This window comes from Camelus dromedarius, chromosome 7, assembly GCF_036321535.1.
Source record: "Camelus dromedarius isolate mCamDro1 chromosome 7, mCamDro1.pat, whole genome shotgun sequence".
Classification (NCBI taxonomy): Eukaryota; Metazoa; Chordata; class Mammalia; order Artiodactyla; family Camelidae; genus Camelus; species Camelus dromedarius.
In genome coordinates, this window is record NC_087442.1 from 81,070,557 (window position 1) to 81,086,167 (window position 15,611).

The 15,611-nt window shown below is 41.9% G+C and overlaps 1 protein-coding gene across 3 annotated transcripts in view; it reads left to right on the plus strand.

Annotated features, from left to right (window-relative positions):
* SUGCT (succinyl-CoA:glutarate-CoA transferase) overlaps nucleotides 1-15,611 on the plus strand; it is a 553,331-nt gene that overhangs the window by 533,916 nt on the left and 3,804 nt on the right. The window contains exon 14 of one of the 3 annotated variants that reach the window (XM_064487719.1): nucleotides 12,914-13,071. The exons of the other annotated variants lie outside the window; for them this stretch is intronic. Within the exon in view, the coding sequence (XP_064343789.1) occupies nucleotides 12,914-13,056 (143 nt within the window). The 3' untranslated portion in view covers nucleotides 13,057-13,071. Of the gene's footprint in view, nucleotides 1-12,913; nucleotides 13,072-15,611 lie in introns of those variants that run through there. 3 annotated transcript variants of the gene reach the window in all.

The following is a 15,611-nucleotide window of genomic DNA, read 5'->3' on the forward strand; positions in this document are numbered from 1 at the left end:
GTTTAGACTTTTTCTTTCGTAGGATTCAAAATGTCTTGAAGAAACTTTTTAATTAGGGTATTTCTTATTTTCATATTTTTTTAAACGATACAGATGGCAAATTATCCCTGTATCACTGCTCATCAAGAACTTTCTTACTCATGATAATCTACAAGTCATTATCTGGGACCAGGTCTTCTGGTTTTATGGACCTCGTGAACTTAGAGATCTAAGAACAGTCACATTTAAAATTTGGTTCTCATTAATTTGAAATATATGACCATTTAAATGTTTAGATGATCATTTTGAGGTTTATCTTTGTGCTATCTGGTTAAAAAAAAAAATCCCTGAACAAATTATTGGCTTAACTATGATTACACAGGAAATGTTTCAACTACTCCTAAAAATAAGCACACTGAAACACAGAATAAGTCCCATTTGTGGGCAAATAACTGATTTACTAATTATAATCCACTTGTGTATATTATTAAGTAAGTTTGCTATGGATTCACAAGACATCTCTGGCCTATTTTCATTTATTTGTAAGAAATGACATGTTCCATATTTTTCATTTACTTAAGCTGCATTGCTACTCAGGCAAAATTAATGAAGTTCCAATGTGGAAAGAATGTCTCTCCACTTAGCGTGGACCGAGGGTACCGTAACGCATTTCATAGACAATAGCCAGCTGTACTCTTAGCGGAGGAAGAGAACCAAGTTGGTGTCCTTGGAAACTGTACAAAGAGCTCCAGGAGGGGGAAGAATATTCCTTGTGCATGTAGTTAATACATGAAAAAGTGAATGACCATCTTCAAATTTACAATAAATCTGTGCAGATTAAGACAGCACTTCAGACATTCAATAGTTCTCAACCCTTTTTACCGCCTGTGTTAAATATTTTAAATAATTCAAAAGATACTAGGAAAGAATCACCACAGAATTAATGTGCAAGAGAGTCAGCAGGGGATTTTATAAGCAGGAATCTACAAAGCTAATAAGGAGAATGTGGGAAAGAGAAGAAACAATAAATAGGAAAGTGTCTCTATACCACAACAGACGTATATTATTGTTATGCAAAATTCACAATACCCACTAGCAGAAAGAAACATGGGAAACAAAATTAAATTAATGTACAACTGTGAAAAGTATAGGCTCATTAAATAAAAACCAAGACATATTTTCCAAACAGAGAAAGTCATGAAAAATCCAAAAGAACTTAATGTCCTTCTAAGAAGTAATAATAAGCATTTAAAAAAAAAATCTGACAATGTTTTCTGAGCTATTTTGCATTGTTCCTAGAGTCCTACATATTATTGATAAAAATTACCTTCTAAACAAATTAAGGTAAAATGTGATATAATTGTACCATCATCTGGGTGGTAAACCCTTCCTTCCTTTGTGTGAATAGTAAAATTACTTTTTCCTGTCTTATTTTATTTCTTTATTTTATTTTATTATTTTGGGCTAAGGGGGTAATAATGAGTTTTATTTATTTATTTTTATTTCTATTTAATTTTTTTAAAATGGGGGTACTAGGGATTGAACCCAGGACCTCGTGCGTGCTGAGTACGCACTTGACCACTGAGCTATCCCCTCCCCTCACTGCTTCGTTTTCTGAGAATGATAGGGATCCTTTTTCTTCATTCATGTAACAAATATGTATGGAGCTTCCCCATTTACTGGCTTCTAAACACACAGCGCAAAGGAAACAGATACAGTTCCTGCCCTCGTGGAGCTTAAAAATTCTCCTGAACACCCTTTTTTCACCCAGTCTGTAATTTCTATAATCAGAGATGCCACACAGCTGCCGGGACACCTCTCCTTCAGAGCATTGCAGGTGTCCGTGCTCATGGGGAGCATAGGTGCACGTTGCATTTCTGTGCAGTGAGAACAGACTCACTGCGTTGACTGCTTTTCTGTTTACACGTGAGTATTTTGGTTCATAGTCAATAACAGCGCTTCACCTTGTTTTGGGGGTCTGTTTGCCAAGATTTATTTTGCTGGAATCTTGAGGTCTGAGGGTATGAACACTTTGAGTTTCACTGTTTTAGAAACGTGCGAACTGAACGCAAGACTCAGTTGGGCTAAATTATTCATTCACTTATTCATTCATTCATACTCAGCAAATATTTGTTGAGGAAAACGGATATGCAGCTCCCTGCCATTAGAGAGCATCTATTCTATCAGAGGCGGACTAAGAATGGTAGACATATTTGAAAAGTACTATGGAAAAAGAAAAAGCAGAGCAGAGTAAAGGGAATTAGAAGTGGCAGGGTCAGAGTGGCCAGTTGAAATGTTAAATGTGGTGGTTGGTTATGGTAGCCCTCACTGAGCGAAGACTTGAAGGATTTATGGACAAAACGATCTATGTAGATATCAGAAGGAAAATTGTTCCAAGCAGAGGGGAGACGGAAGAGGGAAGAGGGAAGAGCTGGAGCAAAGTCCCTGAGGATGAGCGTGCCTGGTGAAGCAGGAACAAGAAAGCCAGTGCAGTGAGGCAGGCTGAGTGAGGCGAGGAGGGCGGAAGGGGAGAACACAGGGCGGCCGCTTATCGAGGAGGTTGGTGGATCAGGTGGAATCTCAGAGCCTGTTGTCAACAGTCCAACAGGGAAAGCTCTGCAGAATTTAGAGCAGAGGAGAGACTTGATCTGACTTCCATTACTAAAGAGTGACTCCAGCTGCCTTGTTGAGAATACACTGCAGGGAAGCATGCAGGCAGGGGGGCCTGGTAGGGAGACAGAAATCCAGGCAAGACAGGATGGTGGCTTGGACCAGGCTGGTTGTAAAAAGGGGTTGGATTCCATAGGTAGAACCAAAAGGATTTGCCAGTGGGTTGGATATGGGGGCACTGAGAGAAAGAGAAGAGTCAAGATGTCTCCATTTAGAAATTTGGGGCAAAATACATTAACTTGCAAGCTTTAACATCCCTTTCCTTCTGTATTTCATGTATTTCTTGTGGCCTCACTTCCTAATCTAGGAATATATTCGTTTTTGATCTCATACTTCCAGCAGTTGAACACTCACCATGTAGCAGGTACAGTGGGGGATGGAAGATGAGCAAAACATTGATTCTGGCCTCAAAAAAGATCACAAGAGGCAATACTATGAGAAATGGGGATACACCGTAAGGGAGAAGCAGAGTAAATGTTATAGGGGGTCAGAGAAGAGAGGTGTTCCTCTGCACTGTGAGGAAGAATGGCTCAACATTGAGTCAGCCTGAACAGAACTTTCAGAGTAAGGCAGGCTTGAGGATGCCTAACCTGAGATGCACAGGTGGGCACAGGGACCCACACAGCATCGGGTCCAGGGCAGAACGAGGGCAGTTTGCCTGGAGGGAGCCGCTGGAGAAAACCACTGGACAAGTGGTCCTCCTCTTTCCGAGGCCAGGGAGGTAGCGGGAAAGACCAGAAGGGTGGGGAGGTGTGAGAGGCATCTCAGAGACAGGACCACTGGCATAGCAAGGTCTCAGAGGCAAGGCTGAGGATCAGGACGCTGTTACTGAAAGGCTGCTGATGCCAAAGCGGACAGAGGGGCATAGAGGGAAAGGACCTTCTCCTAAAATCTCTCCATCTGGACCGAAGGAGAAAGTGAAAGAAGAAAACAAAGGTCCTATTCTTGAGGCAAAGAATGAACACGTCTCTGTCTTCCCAGCAGCAAATTTCAGGGCCTCATTTTCTTGATCCTCTACCTGCTGGGGCTGTGATTGTGACTGATGGGATCTCAGACTCTTGGAAAAGAAAAGAAGATGGAAAATACAAGACTGATTCCTTTAAGATAAAAGATTAAGATGCACAGGCAAGTGTATTCAATTACAAAAGACCTTCAAAGGTTTACAGAAGAACTTTTCAAAGCTCATTTGAGGTAAGAGCCACAAATAACCACCTGCTCCGGCTCCGTTCAGTTCCTCCTCTCAAAATTGAGCTGAAAATGCAATCTAGCTTCTCAGCCTGGAAACTTCTTCCGGTATCTTCCTTAATGGAGCACAGAGGCAGAGGAGGTGAGGAGACGGTCACTGCTTTGAAGGTCTATGAAGCTTAAAATGTTCTGGCTACAGACCTCAGCTGAACCAATTTTGTTTTCCATGGAGAAGTCGAACCAAACAAACTCTTGGGAAGGTGCCCAAAGAGCTTGTATTAAGTATTAGAATTTTAGAAGGCCGAGAAACTGGAGAATTGATTATTTTGGCAAAGAGCACATTGTCAGCAAGGTGTTTCTTCACCCTTCCTAGCATTTTCCGAAGTGTTGAAAATAATTAGAAGCAAACATAAATGTTGGAAAGAAGCGTTCAGGGGAGAGCTTTTTCCAGGCCGACATTTTTCAGAGACCTCAGCTGAAAGTTTGGGTAGCCTACTTTGAGGGGAAGATGGCATGTTTGCTAATGAATATGGATAGCATTTCCTTACAGGCCATATATTTTTCCAGCAGGAAATGGATAATCTACTATGACATTTCAGTGGGTTGGAACAAGATAGATAAATCAAATACAAGCTACCCTGTTTCTTTTTCAAATGAAAGATAAATGCCTTAATGGATTAGCAATCATGAAATATATAAGTATTTATAATACGGTACTGCTTTATAACACCATCTGCCAAAGAATGGTATTTATTCAGCCACTGATATGAGAACAGATTTTCTTCCACATTATGCAGAGAGGAAATATATCCTAGTGTTAACGAGCATGCACTTTGTATTTAGCCAACCTACATTCTAACAAAATTCTTCAGTTGACTGGCTGTGTAGTTTCGATAACGTTACTTAACCCCACTTCCCTTGTTGATCAAATGACATAATAATCATCCTTCTTTTTAAAGCCATTTAGCCTATAAAACAAGGTAATAGATGAAAAACATTCAACCAAATGCCTAACACATGCAAGTACTCAATAAATGATAGCTGTTGTCATCATTCCACTGGTCAAAATGGGCTACACACAAAATGAGAGTTTCAAAGTATCTGGAACATCCGAACTGAATGCTTTTTAAAGGAGTGCTGAGGGCCTAGACTGACGAGCCCCTCCTCTGATCCAGACACAGAAGTCCCTCCATGAAAATCGAGGCATATAACTAGCTTCCATGGACGAGGGTATGTTGCAGTAACAACCCCCGAATAGCACTGGCTTAAAACAACAGATAGATGACTTGCTTGCACTCCATGTCCATCATGGTTTGAAAGGGCCCCGGGCTGGTCTGGTGGAGTAGCCACCATCTCAGACGCTGCCAAGTTGCTATACCAGAGGGACCTAGAGGCTCTTACATCAGCAACTGAGTGTTCTGGCCGGGAACATCCACATCCCATCCATTCACGATTTGTTGGCCAGTCACATGGCCTCACCCAACTTCACAGGGGGCAGGACATGGAATGCTATCATATGCTCCTGGATGGTGGACACTGGAAGTTTGATGAACACTGATGACTACCACAGGGCCGTAGACATAGTTGAAAAATATTCTCATGCCTTGTAGGTAGTGGGACTTGAGGCACTCTTTATCAAGCCAGAAAATGATGAATTAAAATGTGTTATGGCAGCAGTGATAAACGGCATCTCGGAACTCTGGGTGAGACTTGGGTACTCGTCCACGCTGGTGGAACGTACCATGTGCCGCCTTGAGTTTCTGGGATGCTCAGCCACATAGGCATTGCCATAGGTTGAGTTCTTCTCTTAAAGATGTCCAGAGCCACTTTTCTTCTCGATAGCCTTTTCCCACCATTCCGTGCTAGTTTCAGTGGCTTTATCTCTTTTTATCTTGCATGTAATGGGTTGAATGTGTTCTAACTGTATGCTTTCATTTGGTGCCTTGGATGCTATGGCTGAGAGGCACCATATAAAAAAAGATTGTTATTGTTATGATGAGTTCAAGCACTGGAAGGGAGATTGGGAGATAACTTGGTCCTGGAGCTATCATCATTTTCAACGAAGTGCAGTTTGCTTCTTGTTACACTAGTAAGCCTTGAAGATTAAATGGTGTCTACAGTATATCTTAGCAATGGGCTAGTCAAAATAAAAACATTTGATATAGCATTCCATATATTATAAAACAGATGTTTGCTTTTAAGTATCCTTGATATTTTTTTAAAAAGGTGACACCCATATCTGACATTAAAAAAAAAATAAACGAAAAGACCCACAGACTTCGTTTTAATTTTATTCATTCTTTCTTCCACTATGATCGGGCCAGCCGGCTACATTAATTAATTTAACCTCAGTGTTGGTCATCTGCCAGTTTGCTGTGAGGCTGAGCAATAAGCTGTTTCAACGCTGTAGAAACACATCACCAAGAGGAGAGGTGCACACAGTTCTGGAAAAAAAGGACTGTTCGGATCCCTTCCCTCGTGATGATGTGATATTATGTTCCCATCACTTGAATATTCATTATGGTTTCCCACATGTTTTTGGCTACCTCTGTTTCCTGCAACTGTTTACATTATTAAGTTGGTCTGGATTGTGGAAACGTAGCTCAGACCCTGTGTATCGTTAGAGGAGTTTGGGACGTTTGCGTAGATTGGGCAGATTCCCTTTTCAGCCTGAGAGGATCATGGAAGGTTTCTAAATGGCGATGAGACAAAATAGTCAGGGTCTTGTTACTGACGGACCTCAAACCACAGATGGAAAACACTATAGGGCTAGTCTGAGGAATTGTCTGGCACACCAGCAACTGGGCCCTCCCTGCGCCTTGATCCAGAGAACTTTCCACAGTGAAGGCTTCTGTCCTTTCAGGGTGGGTAGAGAGGAGGGCTTCAGGAAAGCATCGCCTGGCTCAGAAACCTGAGAAATCAGAATATATCGATGGTGCGGTGTTTCCAGGACTTCCTACAAAGAAACAGGTGGCATATGACAAATGAATTTGAAAAGATGAGGTAGTAATGAGTAAGAAATCTGGTAGAATTGTGCTCTAGAAAGGCAGGGAGAACAGACTGTCAGAAGATAAAATCTGAAGCTGTCCTTGGCATGTTCTCCTCCAAGACCCCTGAGTTTATTTTCAAACTTAGAGAATTCTCTCTTCTTTTGCTCTTTCCCTTTGCCTGGGAAGCAGCATGGCCCATTGGCCAAGATTTGGGAGTTGGAGCAAGATTCTCTGTGTTTGGATCCTGGCTCTGCACCTTTTAGCTTTGTGACCCTGAGCAAGGGACTTCCCTGCTGTGTCTCACAGTTTTCCCTGTTTGTAGAGATGACAGGAGGACCTTCTGACCTTATCCAAAGGCTGAATGAATTAAATACGTAAAGCACATTTCATACAAATATGTAAAGCGGCACATAGAAGGTGCTGTTAAGTAAAATACAGCTTGTGTTTCTAAAGTTCCTTTTAACATAACTTGTTAAATTTCAAGACAGTCTCAAATTAATTTCCGATGTATGTTATGATGCTGTTAGAGACAAGATGTCCGTACTTCTCAGGTGACCTGAGTAATCCTCTGACCACCCTTAACCTCCCTTTTGTTATCTGCAGGAAGACGAAGACATACCTATTGCAAGGGGTGGCCGTGAGGAATAAATGAAATATACTTTTGAAAAGTGCTTGTCACATAACATGTACTTAAGGAAAGTCTCCTTCCTCCATTTTCCTTTAAATAATCATATCCTTGACTGCCAAAGATTTTTAAAACTTAAAACTTCCATCCCCAACTTGCTGCTGCAAATGTCCAGTGCAACTAACTTGTTAATGTTCTGGGAAGTCTAGGTCCGAAATTAGCAGGTGACCAGGCTCCACTTAAGGAATCTGAGTGGCTAAGGTATGCACCGCTGCCGAGAAGGGAAGATAACAGCAGCTGGCGGGTATTCAGTGCTTACTGTGTTTCCGGTACTGTGCTAAGAATTTTTTAGAATCCTCACAACTTTATATGGTCGGTACCATTATCATCCCCATTTTACAGAGAAAAATACTGAGGCACAGGTGATAAATTACCCTGAACCCACGCTCTTAACCACCCTGCTATGTCACATCTCAAAGACAAGGGCTATGCAGTCAGCAGATCTACATGTGCACCTGCTGTGAGCTTCTGTACTCATTTCATAACCTCTCTGAGCTGTCTGCTCCTCTTTTGTGATATAGGAACCAAATGCACTTATAAATGCAAAAACTGTCTAAGGTTATTGTGAGGGTCGAATTAGGCAACAAATGTAAAACGCTTAGCTCTGGGCCTGGTAGACAGTAAGGACTCACTAAGTAGTCGTTGCCAGTGGCATCATGTATGCCCTAGAGACTGGGGCGGGGCTCCTCCTCATCTGCCTTTGTATTTTGTCCGCCTCCAGCTCTTGACCTCTGTCTGCCCAGAGGCTTACGAGCTCTGCCTCCCAGGAACGGGCATGCGCAGAAGTTGAGGTGAAAAGTATAGTCGTTTTCCTAGAATCCGACAGACTGTCCCTGAGGGGACCAAGGGCAATTCACAGGAACACCGTCCTCATGGAGAGATCGATCTAACCCACAAACCGTGCCAAACAGCCCCCTTCCTGGTGAGGGCTGGAAGGAGACTCAGGGCTGGGCCCCCCATTGGTTAGACGAGGTAGACGCCTAGGACAAGGGCTTGGGGTTCCAGGTGTGGTACCAGCTGATGTGCTGGAGAGCGCTGTGGTGTACTTTTTTTTTTTTTTTTTTTGGTGTGACTGCCTTTACTAATGCAGAGGAAAAACATCCACACCTCAGTTTATCTCCGAGTGGCTATGACTCGGTCTCAGAGAACTCTCAGTTTCCTTCTCTGCCTCTTTCTGTGGGGCGCAAAGTCCACAGTTCTCTTAAAACTAAAGTTGTCCTAATTTCTACCCTCGAGTCAATGGAGATTTGTCTGTTTAAGGCCAAAAATTCCTCTTTTAAAGAAATGCATTTATCTCCCAACTTATGAGCTATACAGATTAATTTTTCATTCATTTAATTTGCTTCCTGTGGACACAAAACATTTGATCCAATAAATTTTGATGTAGAACTTAGATAAAAGGAAAAAAGCTGCCTGAACAACTTATTTAAAATCTCAGCATCAGGGGTGTTGGAAGAAATACAATTGCCTTGGAAATATATTGCTTTGGAATGAAGGCATTTAGATGGTAAATGACCTCTGAATGTACATATCCTGGTCAAAACTCTTCCCTGAATTCCAGACTTGCATAGCTAAAGGCCCATAGACTTCTCTCCTTGGATATCTCCTTGGCATCTCGAACAGCATGTTCAAAAAAGCATTTGTTTTCTACATCCACCCAAACTTGTCCCTGCAATCCATTCGGTCTTCCCCATCTGGTAAATGGCCCCACCAGTTATTCAACTCAGAAACGGGAGGGAGCTCTCCTTTGATCTTTCTCTCTCCCTCACCCAGTGCCCTTGGGCCTTATGCTCAATCAGCAAGCCCTCTCATGCTCTATAACCAGAACATCTCTCAAACACATCCAGCTTTTCTCAAATGCTGTAGGCGCCCTCCTAGTTTAGGCCACCATCATCTCCTCCAATCTTCCCACAACAGCCTCCAAACTCATCTCATCGCATTCTCTGCCTAGTCACGGGAGTATTTAAGTCTTGCCCCCGCTCTGCTTAAAGCCCCAGTGGCTTCCTGGTGAACTCAGAACAAGATCCAACTTGACTGCCGTAGCCTCTCCCTCCAACTTCATCTAGAAAGCATCCCATGATGTTCTAGCTACACTGGAACTGTTTTTCAGTTCCTTGAACATCAAGCCTGTTCACACTGCCTGGAGTCTTCTTGCCTCCACTAATTGTATTCATAGATCAGCTTAAGGATCATCTAATTGGTCTGGTCTTCTCTGAACATCCCATTTAGAGCAGTCCTTTGCTACCTCATGGCTCCTCCCCACTGTGCCTACAACAGTCTCCTCTTTTCAGCTAGGTTTTTAACCATTTAAGAATTTCTATCAAATTAAAACTGTTTATGGATTTGTTTGCCTATTTGTTTATTGTCTACCTTCCAAATCAGAATGTAAGTTCCATGAGAGTAGGGTCTAGTGTGTTTTGTTTGCTAATATGTGTCTAGATCATATAATCTAGGTCTGGACACAGGGATAGATACTCAGAAATTATATGTAGACTAAATTAGTGGATGAATGAATGAATTAAAATGACACAGACAGTATTTATTCCCGTATCTTTCATCGTTAGCAATAATTGGTTCAACACATGCCTATTGAGTGACAGAGCATGTACCACGGAGTCTGACATGGAGATCTTGTCTTGGGTCTGTCACTTATTTAGCTGGGAAACCTTAGACAAAGTCATCCTTTAAAGGGTCTCAATCTTCTGATCTGTAAAATGAGGGTTATAATGGTCTCTGTTTTATAAACTGAAAAGTCCAGGGAGACAATGCAGATAAAAAGCAGAGTCCACGACCATCACAGACGTTGATTTTCTTAGGCAATTTTGGCTTTTCTTCCCTAGAGTTTCTGATTCTTCATTTTTTCTTACATATGTAACTTTTTCTCATTATTACACTTTTCCAGCTTTTCAGTTATACTAATTACGCAGTTAAGGCTCTGTTTGCCTCCTGAGTCTCCCCTTTGGAAACCTCTGTCCTGCTCCATCTCTGCCTTGTCCAGACTCTCATCCTGGGACCTCCCTTCCCTGCCCCCTTCTTGGTTGGTTCTCACTGTGTACCAAGAGTTTCTTCTTCTTTCATTTACTCCAGTGTTTTACTGGAGCCAGTCTCTAGAAACATGCTTGAACTTACTTAATCTTTGAAAGGTTGAAAATACCTTCATATCTGATTAATCACTTGACCTGATATGCGTACAGTTCTAGGTTTAACATCATTTCCATTTAGAAATTTGAAAGCAAGCTTCACTTTCTTGTAGTTTCCAGTAGAAACCAGTGAGACTAGTCTATATTGAGGCATTTCATCTTTCTGCTTTCAGTCTTACTTCTATCCAAGATCTGTCTCTTTCTTAACCACTGATTTTGAGGAAAGAGGCTCTTGGGGGGTGAAATGGACCAGTGGCATCCACTTCCCCTCAGTCTCCTTGTAGAGCGTCCTGTACTTCGGCTTTCTCTGTTTCTTTAACCCATCGACCTGATGCCATCTGTGTCATTTGGAAAGTTGTTGAAATACCTCACTCACTAGTGATGCTGCCCCTCTTCCTTCTCTAGAATGAAGATGTATGTCAGCTTGTTTAACGTCTGTACTTTTATTTCAGTGGTTTATCAGGAGAGAGTGAAGGCAATATGTATGTTCAAAGCCCCAAAATAGACAACTTGAAAATATAGTACAGTTTGCCATCATTTAGATGTACAGACATTTATTTCATCACTGCCCAAGTTTTGGACATATTTTCCCAATTTTTTCAACATGATAACTCTTTGACCTCTTTATCTGGAAGGAAGAGGTTGGAGACAGGCCTATGAGGGCAGTGTATGAGGGAATGATTGCTAAACACCTACTTCTAATAAGGTAACATTTGGAAGCTAAGAGCAGATGGAATTTTTTTTTTTTTTTAAATACAGAATCCGACACAAAGAACCCTCACTGGCTATATGTTAAAAAGCCTTGTGGGAGAGAGAGATATTAAGAGTCGTAAGTAGATATGGAAATTTGTATAGATCCTTGCCTATAATATTTGTCAGCATTCCTGATTACATCCATAGAAAAAACTTCAAAGCAGGATTTCTCCATCCAAGTGTGTAAACACTTTAAAAACTTGATTTTTAGCTGAAAAATCTCCCTCCAGAGGGATGCCTTCCTACTGGTCACAGACTTCTTACACACTAACTCAGATATCCACAAGATTTGCTAGTTTAAACTAAATTGCATCTTATGCATTTTTTTGTTATTACTGATGTTGAATATTACCCAAATGTGCAAACCGACCGTCCATAGGTACTGTCAACCTCATTTTAGAAATGTGTAGACCGAGGCTCAGGGGACTTTAAGAATTCTCAAGATCACACAGCTTTCAAGTACTTGAAAGCATATGCGAACGTAGATGTTGCTTTGCCAAAAAGTAATTTAAGAACATGTGACTTATCTGCTCATCTTTTTTTTTTTTTAAATAGAAAATCAGATTATTCATTCTTTCTGGACCTTACATGTAAATAATTATGTCAAACATTTTCTACTTCTTGAAACAAATATATTTTTAAGAATCTTGTGTTCCCTTTGTGCAAAGCCCAGACTGGGCAGGATGTCCCAGGCACATAGGATTATCACACAGGGCCACAAGGACAGATTTCAATTGACTCATGAGCTTTTTCTGGGATCTGAATATTGCTTTATTTGTCCCACTTCACATATATACATAGACTTTTAAGAGACTGTAATTTTTTGTTTTTTCATAAACCATATAGCAAAACAGTACTTCACCGTATTCCGTCTCCTTGGTTTCACTTTCCACGGTTTCAGGTACTTGTGGTCAACCATGGTCTGAAAATATTACATAGAAAATTCTAGAAATAAATAATTCATACTTCAAAAAATTTTTTTTAGATTTTGTGTTGGGGGGAGGGAGGAGGAGAGGGAGGTAATTAGGTTTATTTATTTATTTATTTTTTTAGAGGAGGTGCTGGGGATTGAACCCAGGATCTCAGGCATGCTAAGCATGAGCTATAGGGTACAGGGCCCCCTCGTAAGTTTTAAACTGTGTTCAGTTCTGAGTGGAGTGATGAGATCTCCTGCCATCCCGCTTCCGTGAGTCATCCCTCTGTCCGGTGTATCCATCCCGTTAGTCACTGAGCAGCCATCTAGGTGATCAGGTAGACTGCCTGTCAGTGGCCCCGCTTGTGCTCAGGTAACCCTGAGTTTACTTAGTAATGGCCCCAGAGTCATCTGTTGATGGACATTTAGGCTGTTTCCATTTCTTGGCTATTGTAAATAGTGCTGCTATGAACACTGGAGTGCAGGTGTCTTTTTGAAGTAGGGTTCCTTCTGGATATATGCCCAGGAGCGGGATTCCTGGGTCATATGGTAAGTCTATTCCTAGTCTTTTGAGGAATCTCCATCCTGTTTTCCACAGTGGCTGCACCAAACTGCATTCCCACCAGCAGTGTCAGAGGGTCCCCTTTGCTCCACAGCCTCTCCAGCATCTGTCATTTATGGAGACTGGTGATGCTGGCGATTCAGATACGCCGAAGAGAAGCTGGAAAGCGCTTCTGTTAAGTGAAAAGGTGAACGTTCTCAATAAGGAAAGAAAAATAAACCGTCTACTGTGGTTGCTAAGATCTACGGTAAAAGCCAATCCTCTCTCTGTGAACTTGTGAAGAGGGAAAAAGAAATTCGTGCTGGTTTTGCTGTTGCACCTCAAGTGGCCAAAGTTGAGGCCACAGTGTGTGATCAGTGCTTAGTTAAGATGGAAAAGGCATTCAGTGTGGACCATGAGGTATTTTGAGAGAGACCACCTTCACATAACTTTTATCACAGTATATCGCTATCATTATTCTATTTTATTACTTTATTGTTGTTAATCACTGTGCCTCATTTATAAGTTAATCTTTATCATAAGCATGTATGTATAGAAAAAAACAGTATACCCAGGGTTCAGTACTGTCTGTAGTTTTAGGCATCCACTGGGGTCTTAGAAAGCATCCCCCACAGATAAAGGTGCTCGTGTATTTAAGAAATGAATAGGAAATTACAATTTGAAAATTGCCAGTACAGTACAGTTACATGCACCATACTGATCTTAAATTACATGGACAAACCTTCAAAAATCTTTCTAAAAATCAATCATACGCAAAACACCTGGTTTCTGAAGGGGCATATGGATAAGTACATACGATTTCTTAAACTGTGAGATGGCTTACTCGGTAACATAGATTTATTGAGCGAAGCATAAGCTTTCCAAATATATAGTCTCTTCCAGGTGTCTTTATCCTAGCAAGTCTAAAAATTACCAAGTCATACCATTCTCCCAACCTAAATTCCTTAAGATTTCTCAAGTGTTAAATACTCTTCATCTCAAACTGGTATCACATAGTGCTCGGTGCAGATCTGGAAGCTGCCAGGAAAGGATGTTGCCCCGTGGGGGTGAGACACGTTGAGCTGCCCTTTCCTATGGCCGGACTGAAGAGTTCCCTCAAACCATCACTGCATGGAGGTTAGATGTCCAAGTTCTTAGTGCCAAAACCACAGTACCATGACGTGGGTGAATCTCAGAAACATTATGCTAAGTGAAGGAAGCCAGGCACTACAGGTTACATGTTGAATGATCACGTTGATCATTGTCAAGCCTCTGGGTTCAGTAAATCCACAGAGACAGAAAGAAGGTTAGTGGTTACCAGGGAGTTGGGGGGTGGAGAGGGGAATTGAGAGAAACTGCTTGTCAGATGAGGGTTTTCCTCTGGAGTGATGGAAATTTTGGAACTAGGTGGAGGTGGGAGGGGCCCAGCATTGCCCATGTACTAAATGCCACAGAATAGTTCACTTGAAAATGGTGAATTTTATGTGATGTGAATTTCACCTCAACAAATTATTTTTTTTAACAGGAGTCCAAGCTCCTGAACCCAACAGACCTGGACTTGGAAACTGACTCTTCCTACCTGTGTGATATCAGACACGTTACTCTTATTTCCTAACCTGATCCTTAACTGTAACCCTTTTACTGTAACCCTCCTTTACCATCAACATTCACACGGGATTGCTGTGAGGATTACACAAGACGATGCAGTAAACCCTTTGGCCCAGGGGCCGACACATCCCAGAGTCTTAGGAAGTGGTAGCTTCCACGGCTGATACCACGCCTGGGAGCAGCAGCAATGGTAGCAGTGGGAGCTGTGTCTCAGCCCGGGTTCTTCTATAGTCAAGTGGCTATTTTCCAGTGGGAAGTCTCGCTTTGGGTCATTCAGTTAGGAAGAAGTCACATGGCTTTGCCTTCAGCCTTGTATTCCCTCCGCAGGGTCTTCATTCGAAAGACAAGTTTCGGATTTAGATTAAAAGCTATGGTTAATGTCAAGACAGAACCGAGTTCCGAGATAGCCACGAGTAAGGAACACATCCCTAAAGCACCAGATTATCAGCTTTTCTCGAGAGTAGGGGACACTGCCTCCCGATCTGTGCTCCTTTCCTGCACAGGGACCAACCCGTGAAAAACAGTCATGCGCTGGGGCATTTGAAAGGAAGTGTGAGAAGGGACAAAAAAAAAAAGAGTTTCCCTAAGCTTCAGAGGAGGGTAACTTTGGGCATCCATTGGAAGTTGCCATTTATCTGTCATGGGTGGTATGTGTTACACAAAGGTGCAGCTTGATGGTTTTAGGAGATCTGTGTCCTCTCTCTCCATCAACAGTGGCTTCTACAACATTACCTTTTATTAATGGAATTCTCCCAAGATCCTGAAGCAAGTCGTGGCTTTGCTGACAGTCTGCTACCCACATGTGCTTTGGTCTTATTTGTTCTTCCTAGGGGCACCCCAAATCAAGAGGAGGCTGGAAACACTTATGAGCTAGAAGTGTACCATTTTGTAGTCTGCTTGTGACTATCTAATTTGTTTTCCTGAAGCCTAATCAAGGGAGATATAAAGGACAGCCAATATAAATACCATTTATTGAATGAGGCAACAAAGGTAAAATCTGTAGAAACAGCATGTTCCCTAGTGTCCGCCCAGCTTGTCCATGGAGACTGGGAAGCAAGAAGAGGCTGCTAAGGTTATGGAAAGCACATGGCCTTCGACGTCAGACAGCTGGAATGAACATGGATTTGCATCCTGGTGCTATTAATTA